Source organism: Cydia pomonella, chromosome 10 (assembly GCF_033807575.1).
Source record: "Cydia pomonella isolate Wapato2018A chromosome 10, ilCydPomo1, whole genome shotgun sequence".
Taxonomy (NCBI): Eukaryota; Metazoa; Arthropoda; class Insecta; order Lepidoptera; family Tortricidae; genus Cydia; species Cydia pomonella.
Window position 1 is genome coordinate 22,343,703 of NC_084712.1, and position 12,488 is coordinate 22,356,190.

Sequence of the window (12,488 nt, forward strand, 5' to 3'; positions counted from 1 at the left end):
GGAACCCTAAAAAGTGGCTGTGACATAATCGGACAGACAGACGGACATGACGAATCTATAAGGGTTCCGTTTTTTGCCATTTGGCTACGGAACCCTAAAAATGTTAAAGGGCAATGTGTGGGATAGGTCCATGGGAGTCATGTAAACCTTTATTAGAAAAACATGAAATTTGGACACTACCATGTATGTACATATTCGAGGCAGTAGTTTTACCCAGATCTATTTAAAAATGCCATGGATGTTTACCATAGAAACACAAGATATCCTAACAAACTCGTGCTAGATTTCATTCCGAATAGTTCACTTTTTATGAAAAATAGTTATTATTTATGTATGAATATATTGAATATCCTTCCTGAAATTATTAAACCCCTACCTCTAAATCCATTCAAAACCCAATTATATACATAGCTCAAAAAACAGGTGTTTAACTCTTTAAATGAGTTCCTCCAAATATAATAATATTAAGTAGAAATTATATTTTTAACCCTTTTCCACGCCGCACCAATCTACAAGGTTTTCCCAAAAAATCCAAATATATTCCAATTAATCCAGCTGTGACGATTCAGTTGAAGACAAGTAACATTTCCTGAAAATGTAATCTAATTTGAACCTTAAATCGGAATGCTAAAGTTGAAATTCTAATGGCGCGTATGTGGTCGATATATCGTACTATGCCTGGAAAAGGGTTAAGCAAATAATGTAATAGATTTAGACCTCCTACGTATAGCTTTAAGAGAACTTTTGCATGCTTAACCAGCAAAATATGACACTGTATGGGAATATCTTCCAATGTCACCTTGTTGTACCATATTTTATGCAAATAAAGAATTATATTTCATTTAAAAAAATCTTCAATTGACTTTGACTGTAGGTTTCATCAAAAGATGCATTTGGAAATCGAGCTTATCATCGGCATCCACAGCCAACAATGGACGCATTTAATTTGCCAACAAATTTGTTGGCAAATTAAATGCGTTTTGTAATATTTATATGTACTTTTCCACTCGTCGACTGTAATGGTTAAATTAAGATTTCGTATACCAAACTATAATAGCGTACTTTTCATGTATGGGCTCCCATTCGATTATAATAAATTATTATAGTTGGCCACTGGGCAAAGTCACATGCTTCATTAGTAAGTTATGATAAATTACATTTAATGAGACCTGTTAGGTTAGGTTTTGATGTACAAAAAGGTATTATTTTAGATGACTCGTAGAAAAAGTATTGTATATAGTGATATAATCAAGCTTTTCAATTTTGTACCTTACTTAGGTAACTCAGCAAGCTTCGTTGCCTAAACATGAAACTCGCCTGAAAAGCTATTTATTATATCACGATTGTATAAAATATTATTTTACGCTTATCAATAAATGAATTAAAAAAAAGGTTGTATAGAAACATTTATTATACAGGTATCCTATTCTGCTGCGCCCAGCGCGCTATAGGGCGCAGGATGTGGTCCGCGCGCGGAGCCCTGGTCCCGCGCAGCAGCGCCAGCGCGTCGCGCAGCTCGGCGGCGGCGCCCGCGCGCGCGCCCGCCGCCGCCTGCGCCGCGCCGCACACCGCGCCGCGCAGCCCCTCCCACATCTCCGGCCCGCCGTCCAGTCTGAGGCCAGTTCAATGTGCAATCATAACATTAATAGGCAAATCGTATGGTGCCTGCAATACGGATAAATAGACATAAAAGGCTAACCCTTTGACCACAAATGATAAAAAGCGGCCAAGTGCGAGTCGGACTCGCCCATGAAGGGTTCCGTACCATTTATGACGTATTAAAAAAAAACTACTTACTAGATCTCGTTCAAACCAATTTTCAGATTTTTATTCTATTATTTTAGAAGTTACAGGGGGGGGGGGGGACACATTTTTTTACTTTGGAAGTGTCTCTCGCGCAAACTGTTCAGTTTAGAAAAAAATGATATTAGAAACCTAAATATCATTTTTAAAGACCTATCCCCCACACGTATGGGTTTGATGAAAAAAGATTTTTTGAGTTTCAGTTCTAAGTATGGGGAACCCCCAAAACTTTTTTTTTCTATTTTTGTGTAAAAATCTTAATGCGGTTCATATAATACATCTACTTACCAAGTTTGAACAGTATAGCTCTTATAGTTTCGGAAAAAAGTGGCTGTGCATTAATCGGACAGACAGACGGACATGACGAATCTATAAGGGTTCCGTTTTTTGCCATTTGGCTACGGAACCCTAAAAACGGACGCCCTTGCATTACAGTTTAATTAAACTTCGTGTATCTCAATAAAGTGTAGGATGGCGCTTTATATAACTTATATATAATAGGCGTGGCGTTTAATGGGTTAAAGGATACTATTCTTTATATTTTATAATAAGGTCTACCTTATCTCAAATTAATAACAAATTTTGAGATGTGGTCGTATTGCAGGCACCATATGAAATAAATCCTGAGGCCGATTCTGAATTTACAATTTGTTATTGATGTCATTATACCTAATGAGATGAGATACCTCTCACACACACCAATAGTTCGAGCGAGATGTCTAACGAGACGACTGTCAGTCCAAATCGTGTTAAAACAAGATAAAACAGTTCTCCTTAACAAATTTTAAAAAAAATCAGTATCGACCTCCCTAATCTTTTCATTACTCCTGAGAACTACCATAAAGACAAAATTAAGGTACCCCCAAATTTTAAAGAATTTCAAACGAGTAACTCTCATAACGTAAATTAAGTGACTGAACTAGAACAAGCAGGCACCCTGAATAATATGAAAACCCAGCGTGTCGAGTATTTAACTCCTGCGGGGGAGTCAGGATAGTTAGTAACTGATAAACACTACAAATACAAAACAAAAAATATAAATACAAATACACTACTGCTACGTACATGTTGATTGATTTTGTAGTCAAATATCCCTTCATACACCGGAACGCGATAAAACTCTAGTTAATAACTAATCAGAATTCAATACTTACTGCACGGATCCACGTTGATCACAATACGAAAGGTTAAAAATCGTGTTTATAGACAAAGGAAGGAATAAGAGGATGGCGTACTTGTCAAGCATGTGGAAGGCCTTGGCAGCGACCAGGAACTGCCCCATTCTGTAGCTGTCGTTGGCCACCAGCTGCAGTAGGGCGAAGCTGTCCGGAGTGCCCGCCGCCTGTCACACGAAGGTGGATGGATTTCAGGTTTACATAGCTAGATAGTACATGCACGATGACCCGCAGATTTGTCAAATCTAGCCTTTTATACTAGTCAAGGCACGCGTCTTCGTCAATGACACGTTCTACAATGTCTGTTTCAGAAGTTGTTCTGTCAGATATTTCTAGACCATAGTGCCCCTTTCTCTAATTAAAGCGCTAAATTATTATTTCTAAAAAAAGCGCTGGTGGCCTAGCGGTAAGAGCGTGCGACTTGCAATCCGGAGGTCGCGGGTTCAAACCCCGGCTCGTACCAATGAGTTTTTCGGAATTTATGTACGAAATATCATTTGATATTTACCAGTCGCTTTTCGGTGAAGGAAAACATCGTGAGGAAACCGGACTAATCCCAACAAGGCCTAGTTTATCCTCTGGGTTGGAAGGTCAGATGGTAGTCGCTTTCGTAAAAACTAGTGCCTACGCCACATCTTGGGATTAGTTGTCAAGCGGACCCCAGGCTCCTATGAGCCGTGGCAAAATGCCGGGACAACGCGAGGAAGAAGAAGTGCCCCTTTCTCTAATTATCCGAATATCTATTCGCATGCAAAAGAAAAACTCACTAAAGATTCAACGTGACTATATCGCGTCTTCTCTCGTGACATGAGTCCCTGCGTGTTATATCACCTTAGCACAGATGTCCCAGGCAAGATGAGAGTCCTTATTCATGATATGGCAGCGGCACAAGCACGCCAGGTACGTGAAAGAGCTTCGCATGGCGTCGTCCTGGATGGCTAGGAGACACTCCTCGGCCTCCCGGTAGAATCCCGTTGCCACCTTCGCCTATTAACAAATGATCCATTACTGTTAAATGTAACACAATTATCAGAAGCACCAGAGGATAGTTGATAGGGTTGCAACGTCTACGAGTTATCTGCTTTTCCCAAAGGTTGATTGGGGATGTTTCCGCATATATCCCACCTGGTTTGCTGGTTAGTAGACTTCGAGCTTCCACAGGATACATTTCTACTGGTTCGCGATCTAGACTGAGATAACAGAGGGTCTTGTTCCCACAAAACTCACAGGAAAAGAAAGAATGACTCTTCTTCGAGGCATGTACAAATCTCGACAACAAAAAACTAACCTGAGCATAGTTAAAGTTAAAGGTGTCATCATTGACGAAGAAGCTCTTGATGGAGTTGAGGTAGACCAGCACCTCCTCGAAGTGCGCCGCCAGGAAGTAGGAGGAGGCCATGCACTGCCGCCCGGGGATGGTGTCGCACTCCGACGCCGAGCTGCCCACCAGGTGGTAGCTTTGTTGGGCCAGTTTCATCTGCTCCTCCTGAATGGAATACAAAAACATTTATGTCATTATAACTTAGGGAGACTGGACTCGAAAACCACCAAAAACTGGCACAGGCCAACAAAATAAAAAAAGCGTATGGGTTTTACAAAAACAACTGACGTCTCTGACTAACCTTCCAACCCAGAGGGGAGACCTCATTGGGATAAGTCCATTTTCTTCGCGATGTTTTCTTTCACCGAACAAACAGGAGAACATCAAATGATATTTCGGATCTACATACATTTCGAAAATCTTATCTGTATGAGTCGGGTTCCGCGACCTTCGGTTTGAAAATTGCACGCCTTAAAACTGTACAGCATTAAGTTTACTTTTGATTGAATGAATACCAATACCAACGCATCAGTGTGATACTCGCGTAACCGGCCGGATACTCACGTCCCCGGTGTCATTGTACAGCCGCACGGCCACGACGGCGCGCAAGATGTAGTGCAGGGGCGACGTGGGCTGTAAGGGCTCCAGCAAGGCGCGCGCCTCCAGCGCGTCGCGGGCGCGGAGACGGTAGCCGGCCAGGTTGAGGCGCGCTTCGGGGACCACGTCCACTAGCTCAGGCAACACCTGGAAATCAAAACCAGACATTATCAGCTTATTCTTTTCTATATTCTGTCGCCCGTCATCGTCATCTCATCAATCCCTGTCATTCTTTGATATAATCCAACCACTTATTCCTTTTGCCTTTCTTGTTAAACCCCTCCGCATTCTTACCTACTCGTACCCAATACCAACAATTTATAAATTGATCTTGAGTCTTTAGTTAACCTCTGACTGCGTCTATTTTAAGATCTGCATGAGATTAACTATATATTCGTATTCAACTCAAAAATAATAGATCGCGACTCTATAAGCCGCCTCGCCTTGGCGCTGGATTGTCGTAATGATTCCGATTGGGGAAAAATACAAAATATTGTACATTGTTGAATTGAGGGTAGTCTTTCAGGTAATGACTCTAACAGAGTTCATACCTTCAATGCTCCTTCTCCGTTCCGGAACACGACAAGGTTGTGCTTCACTAGGTCCTGGCCGAAGGTGTGCTGCTCTGATGCGATCTGCTTCAACTCGTTCTCCGCTGCCTTCCCGTTGTACAGTCTGAAATGGTCCACCGGAAATTAACTCACCAAGCTGACAATTCTCGACTGACATGCATAATTCACCGTACATTGCTGGACCAACAAGTAAACATTAACGCTGTCTACCGTCGTCGTTACTTACCGACCCAGAAATGTAGAGGAAGTTGTCAGTGTAAGGTGTCAAAATTTCAGTCGTTTCAACCCACATTCATTTACAGATAGCACACGCAGTGCAAGTGTTATTTTAAACGTCAAACTTCTATAAAATTATGACGTATAAATAAAACTTGCACTGCGTGGCCTATCAAAATAACCTTGAAAATTTTAAAATTAAAAGTTAATTTCGATCCTCTTTGCTGGCGCAATCTAACCTGAAAAAATTACAGAGGATATTTTGGTTGCATGTTGGGCGTCACCTTTCGAATTCGTAACGTTAATTCTACTAGCACTCCTAGCAGGGTCACCTGAAGAGGTTGCAGGCCTTCAGGTTGCCTGCGATAGTGGACGTGGGATGCTGCGCCAGGTACACCCCCAGCACCTCCTGTGAGACGTCGTAGTAGCCCTGCTTGTAGCACAGGGCTACGTACACGTTCAAGACCAATAAATACCCTAGTAGGATCACCTGAAGAGGTTGCAGGCCTTCAGGTTTCCTGCGATGGTGGACGTGGGATGCTGCGCCAGGTACACCCCCAGCACCTCCTGTGAGACGTCGTAGTAGTCCAGCTTGTAGTAGCAAAGAGCCACGTACACATTCAGGGCCATGTACGTCCTAGAAGATCAATGCAATAGTTTACATCTACAAGGAATTACGCAACCATATTATTTATTATTTTTGTTAATGTCTCAAACATACATACCTAATCATTTAAATGTAAATATAAAATCGAATGTTTACAAACTACCTTACTTTACGAAATAATATGTTGATGAATACATATGTTATCTGTAAATTACTCTATGTTATCTGTAAATTACTCTTTACTCTTGATTGAATAAATAATTTTTAATTTAATTTAATTTAATAATATATTGGCAAACGTTAAGACAAAAGAGGACGAGGCGCGCGAAATCACCATTTCATACAAATTAAAAAAAAAAAACATAAAAGGTGTGGTTTTCATACAACCATAAACCACAGCTACGCCCCTACCCCTACGTCTGATTTTTTCGATTGTTTTATTGATATAGGGACATTTACACGTCACGTGTTTTCTTGTGCATAGTAGGTTCTGCCATCGTGTGGGCTACATCGGAACAATAAACATCACATTTACCTACGCCTCGCGCCAAAAATCTGACGGCTCCTGTGCTACCTCCTACACGCACGCACGCACGCACGTTTCCTATAAGAGTTACGAGCATTAAATTTTTTTTATGAAATCTGAAATTCCCTCCTAATTTGTACAATAATAAAAAAATCGAAAAAATTCAAACGTAGTAATATAGGTACAACAAATGATGTAGAAATATTTTCCATAATGTCAAAATCCAGAGTGGAAAATGGAGACTACGTTTGTATGGAGAAACGGCCGTCCCCTTTCCTTATAAGATTGCTGAAATCTCTGTGAGGCAGAGGCTGATCGAAAATGGCGGAATAACTTAGATGCATTCTGCGAGCAATTAGGGGGAAAGAGCCGAATGTGACAATAGAGGGACTTTTTGCATCCGTAGAATACCCACTAAACTAAATAAAATATAATCAATGCCTTGCCATATATTTTATTTGTCATCAACTTATCTACCAAATCTAAAATGCATTCAAATCTAAGAAGTATTTCTTATATATACTCGTTTATATTATATATATTTATTAAAATAAACTTTCAAGTGTGCTAAAATCAAAACACAAGTAAAAAAAAACATAAGAAACTTAATACTAGATTACAGGACGATATTATAACAATTACTAATTACACAATTTAAAAAAAAAAAAAAAAGATAAATGTATTAATGATTAAATTTGATGGTTTGGTTTGATGTATTTATGATGTAATTGTATAATATTAAATGTATTTAATGATTAAAGAAAAGTTACCCTGATTCATATGGCAACAGTTTAATCCAGTCTGTCTCGTCATCGTTTTGGTATTTATAATATCTGTGAATTTTATAGTCATTTATTACTTCAGCTATTAGACGAGGCACTAGGCTACAGGATGAAGGTACTCAAGGGTGCGTAGCCAACATTCCAATCGTTCACGCTCCGTAGCGAACCAAATGCAACTATCACGGTCGCACTAATACGGAAGAGTGATAGAGAGACACAAAGCGCTTCGTTAACGTAGCGCATGCGATTGTCACCTTGGCTAGGCACCCAGGTACCGTAACATGGAGACCTGAAAGATGTTCTACCTAATTAAATGCGTGCATCATTTCGTTTTTAACCACATTCAAGATTTCGATGAAGGGATGTTCCCCGATAGTTCGAAAACGGACGAAACTGAAGATCAGGGGGCCTACCGCGAAAACCGAAATTCGCAAATTGCAGGGATCTTTCTCTTTTACTCTCACTAAAACGTAATTAGAGTGACAGAGAAAACTGCCCACAATTGACGAATTTCGATTTTCCCGGTAGCCGCCCAGAGGCGAGTGGAACTCGACGCGAAGCGTGACGAGTTAAAGGCCCGACCACCTGCGGTCATAAACTACAAATTTGTCGGAGGGGTGCTGACCTGCGGTGAGTGTGACCGCACATTTACTACAAAAATGGGCTACGTCAGCCACCTGAGAGCTCACGATCGTCGCTCTCACTAGCCAGCACCAACTAACTCGCCGAGACCGAAACCGGTCAGGACAGGATGATGATGATATAGTACAGTCACCATCAGATATATCGGAGCGGCCAAGGCGTTCACAAATATCTGAAAACGTTAGCGCATTATCCTAAATCCGTGGGTGAACTAGATCATATTAGACGGCTATTAAATATATGCTAATACAGGGCATGCAATGTCAATGCAATGCCCTCTACGACTATGATGTCATAATGTAACCTTCGTACTTTCAAATAACGATTAGTATCTTCACTTTGCTACGTTTTAACAGTCAATTTAAAATGTAACTGTAAGGCTACTGTTTTTGCCATTTGGCGACGGAATCTTACATTTAGAAATCGTTTTTTATAAACTACGAAGGCCTCCTGTTAGTGCATGCTGAGTTGGTCTTCGGGTTATATGAGCTGATGATTGGAGTCTGAATCAAGCATATATATTTTTTCGAGCAGAAATTTCTTGTAATCATCGATGGCCTCCGGAAAGTGCTCAGAGGCCAGGTTTAACTGGTTTTGGTGACTGGCTTTTGGCTTCTAGAACCATCTTTTTTCAAGCAGTTCTTCTCTCTCTGATCCTTTTATTCCGTTCAGACAGGAACCCGAGGGCTACTGGCTTAAGAGCACTTAAAAGTCGCATTATTTTTCAAGGTATCCATTTAAAGCTCACGCTACGTACCTCTTTTCTAGCAGAAGTTTCTTGTAAACATCGATGGCCTCCTGGTAATGCGCGCGCAGATAGTGCACAGAGGCCAGGCTGAGCTGGTCCTCGGGCACGTCGCGGAGCGCCGCGTGCGCACTCATCAGTGTCTCCTCGTCGCCGAGTTTGTGCGCCAGGTGGAATTGGAGACGGGTCTGGGGAGTAAATAGTTTTATGAACACGATAACGATCGAAGCATTATGTTACGAGTATAAGAACGTATAACTTTGTTATAAAATTCGCAATAGGTATGGGTGATTATATTTTACCAAATAAGAATAGTCGAAAATTTCTCGTGTAGTTACAAAGACTGAACTTCAGTTTCAGAATTTGTTTTGTAACTTCAGTCACTGAAGAATGATAAAGTAAGAGAAATAATTTATTTTTTCCAGGTATAAATACAACATGTCAATTCCGTCCCCGTTGTTCTTACGAGCCGACTTTAATCACTCGTGTATTGATAAAATGTTAGATATATAAATCCTTTACCTTGAGTGCGCAATTCGGCGCTTTCTCTACAGCCTCTTGTGACTCCTTGTACATTCCTACGCAAAAAAAAGTGTTTTTATTTCATATAGTCAAATTCGAATCAATCACTCAATCTACATCTTTTGGAGTACCACAAGGAAAGGTCTTAGGTCCAACACATTTTCTCTTGGCAAAGTGGATCAGAGGGTAGGCCGCGAACACCAAAGTTGCAGGCCTCTTTCCCTGCCACTTTAATTATACTCTTAATTGGAGTAAAAGGGAAATATTGTATGTAGAAACATTTTGTATGTAGTGAGTGAGAAGTGCGACTGTGTACAACGTTTCCCCCTGCAAAAAATGGCAGAACGATTTGTATGGTAAGATATTGCTTGGGCCCCTCCCTTCCGGCGTGTCGGAAGCCGGTGTTGCTCGAAGCCTAGTACCCCAGTAGTCAAAGCGTCAAGTAATTGTACACTAACCCAGGTAGAAGTAGCAGACAGCGAGATCCATACGCCCAGTGTCAGCTATTAGCGGATCCAGCGGATTCCGCGCTAACACGCGCTTATACGCGTCAAGAGCGCGCCGGTATTCTCCGAGATGGAAGTAGCACCACGCCGCCCAGACGTCAGGCCAAACGTCCGTGTTGCCTTCGTGCTTGAGGAACTGCAATTTATCTATTAATGTTAAGTAGGCAGTAATATAAGGGAGAAGTAGAAGAGCGAGCTGGAAGGTGTAGACCTCGGCGAATTTTCTATGATCAAATCAGGAAAATCCTGAAGAAAGGCCAGGTCAAGAGGACTCTAAGCTGGCGAGCGTGTATGAGGAATGTTATAAAAGTGAAGGAAGCGAATTAATGAGGTATTTCAGGATCGTAGTAAGTGGAATTTCATGGTCTCTGCCTACTCCTCCAGGAAATAGGCATGATTATATGTATGTATGTAAGTCGTTAGGTATGTAGATACCTAAACGATAACAGGCTACATATAGAGTTCTGAAAACTATCCAATGCTGTAACTAGGTAACTGTAAGGTTTTAGAAAAATATATTTGATGCAAACGCACCGGCTTTGCAACCGAGGTTTCCTTGATGAGCTACAAGTATGGAACTCTTAAAAAAAAGTGTGCACAGAGGGCTTACCGTGGGCACCGAAACCGAAGTTTCATTATACATATTATACATTATACATATTATACCTCTCTATCCCTCACACATATTGGAGTGAAGCCGATAAAGAATATTTTTTTTCCGACGTTTGCGGTACGCCTCGCTGCTGACCGCTTAGCATGACTTGTGTTGTTCCACGCGACTCGATATATTAAGCGTAAGTTCAAGTATGGAGACGCGCGTGATAACACAAGTCATGCGGTCTGGTTTCAAAAGGGTTAGCGCAGTATATGTGATACCTCTGAAGTTTCGAAAAGATGCGCTGCGCAGCAATGGCCTGGCCTTTACTTACCTAAAACATCCTGACAGATCCAACATAGTCCCGCATCGAGACGAAGTCCTCTAGTTGCGGCACATGCTTGGCTGAGCTACCGCTGACACGGTACCTATGTCCAGTCGTTGCTTAAGTGAGTCCTTGTCAAGGACGTATACCTGACGACGTAGGAAACGTACCTACGTGATTGACAAGCTTTTGCCAAGCGCCTTCAATCACATAACTGCGCTCGCCAATCGCTTCTAGCCTGTCAAGCAGGCTTGATGCTTGAAGATTTACCTCAAGCATCGTGAGAGCTCCAACATAGTCCCGCTTCAAGACGAAGTCCTCTAGTTGCGGCACATGCTTGGCGGAGCTGCTGCTGGCGCGGCTGTCCATTGCAGGCTTCGATCTTGACAAGATCTGATGGAATTATTAGTGCAAATCGACCTTTCGTGTTTTTTTTAGGCTTTGTTCGCGATGTCGTAAAAAAAAAACCGGACAAGTGCGACTCGCCCATCGAGGGTTCCATACTTTTTAGTATTTGTTGTTATAGCGGCAACAGAAATACATCATCTGTGAAAATTTCAACTGTCTATCACGGTTCATGAGATACAGCCTGGTGACAGACGGAGCGAGGGACAGCGAAGTCTTAGTAATAGGGTCCCGTTTTACCCTTTGTCCGTAGCCACCCTAAAAAACTAGAAAAAATATTTTTTCTTAGTGTAAGTCATTTAATGTAAGATAGATCGTACGGAAAAATACAAATTCTCCAGAATCACTAGGTAGGTAATGTAAGTAATTCCTACAAATATTACAATAAGCCGCTGAAACGATTTAGATGAAATTTGGTATGAAGATGAAGATAGGATTCCGGGGGAAATCATTTCTCTACGCAGTCAAAACAACGAGCAGTTAAGAAAGAAATGCGAGTTGGACGTCGGACTCCACTAACGAGGGTTCCGTACTAATTTAACTTATTTTCTATTTTATCTTTTTTTTACAAATTTATAGTTATAGATATTTCCCTGTATTTGTAGTATAAAAAGATATTACTTGCCATATTTTATAGTTGTAGGTCAACGGGAAGTACCCTATAAATTTTGATTCCCTTGAGAGTGTACGGGTATATACGGTTTTCACAGCTTTTAGGGACCGTAGATATATGGTTTTAATTTCAACTCGATACCTCCACGCGTTCCCAAGATAAAGGGTCTCGACAGACAGACAGACGGACGGACGCGGACGGTTCCGTTTTTTCCTTTTGAGGTACGGAACCCTAAAAAGAAATAAATAGTGGGATCAAACCTTTCGCAACTTCCACTCCCACAAACAGGTTCCACAGAATGAACCTTCAATTATTCACCTGTATGTCCCTAAATCAATTGAAGTGTAATTAGTATAGGTATTGGGTAGGTACTAAAGATACAAGACTTACCATTTTTCACGATATTTCACTGTAACACTGTTTTACATGTAAATATAAATACTGCGTTTCAACTCTAAAGTTTCACCCCTGACAGACATTTGTTGACATAAGTTGCCACCACGTTGCCATGGCAACGCATCGCGCGAAAAGTTTAT

The 12,488-nt window shown here is 41.2% G+C and overlaps 1 protein-coding gene across 3 annotated transcripts; it reads right to left on the minus strand.

Annotated features, from left to right (window-relative positions):
* Positions 1-1,393: 1,393 nt before the first annotated feature.
* LOC133522435 (intraflagellar transport protein 56) lies at positions 1,394-12,445 on the minus strand. 3 transcript variants are annotated; one of them, XM_061857784.1, is made up of 13 exons: positions 12,343-12,445; positions 11,205-11,327; positions 9,967-10,150; positions 9,509-9,564; positions 8,999-9,174; positions 7,588-7,650; positions 6,175-6,321; positions 5,448-5,571; positions 4,864-5,043; positions 4,267-4,464; positions 3,810-3,965; positions 3,039-3,145; positions 1,394-1,612 (listed from the first exon to the last, which is right to left on the minus strand). In XM_061857784.1, exons 1-13 carry the CDS (start codon positions 12,343-12,345, stop codon positions 1,411-1,413), a joined length of 1,719 nt encoding a protein of 572 aa, XP_061713768.1. In that variant the 5' UTR covers positions 12,346-12,445; the 3' UTR covers positions 1,394-1,410. The 3 variants fall into 3 exon arrangements, with proteins under 3 accessions (XP_061713768.1, XP_061713769.1, XP_061713770.1); XM_061857785.1 differs by having other exon boundaries at positions 11,205-11,316; positions 12,343-12,419; XM_061857786.1 differs by lacking the exon at positions 7,588-7,650 and having other exon boundaries at positions 12,343-12,443.
* Positions 12,446-12,488: the final 43 nt, after the last annotated feature.

Bases quoted from the DNA above. Each gene is read 5' to 3' on its own strand.
- LOC133522435 (XM_061857784.1), bottom strand. The intron at 9,565-9,966 runs GTTAGTGTACAA...TTTTTTGCGTAG, and splicing joins TGTCTGCTACTTCTACCTGG to GAATGTACAAGGAGTCACAA. The intron at 7,651-8,998 runs GTACGTAGCGTG...TAAAATTCACAG, and splicing joins AAACTTCTGCTAGAAAAGAG to ATATTATAAATACCAAAACG.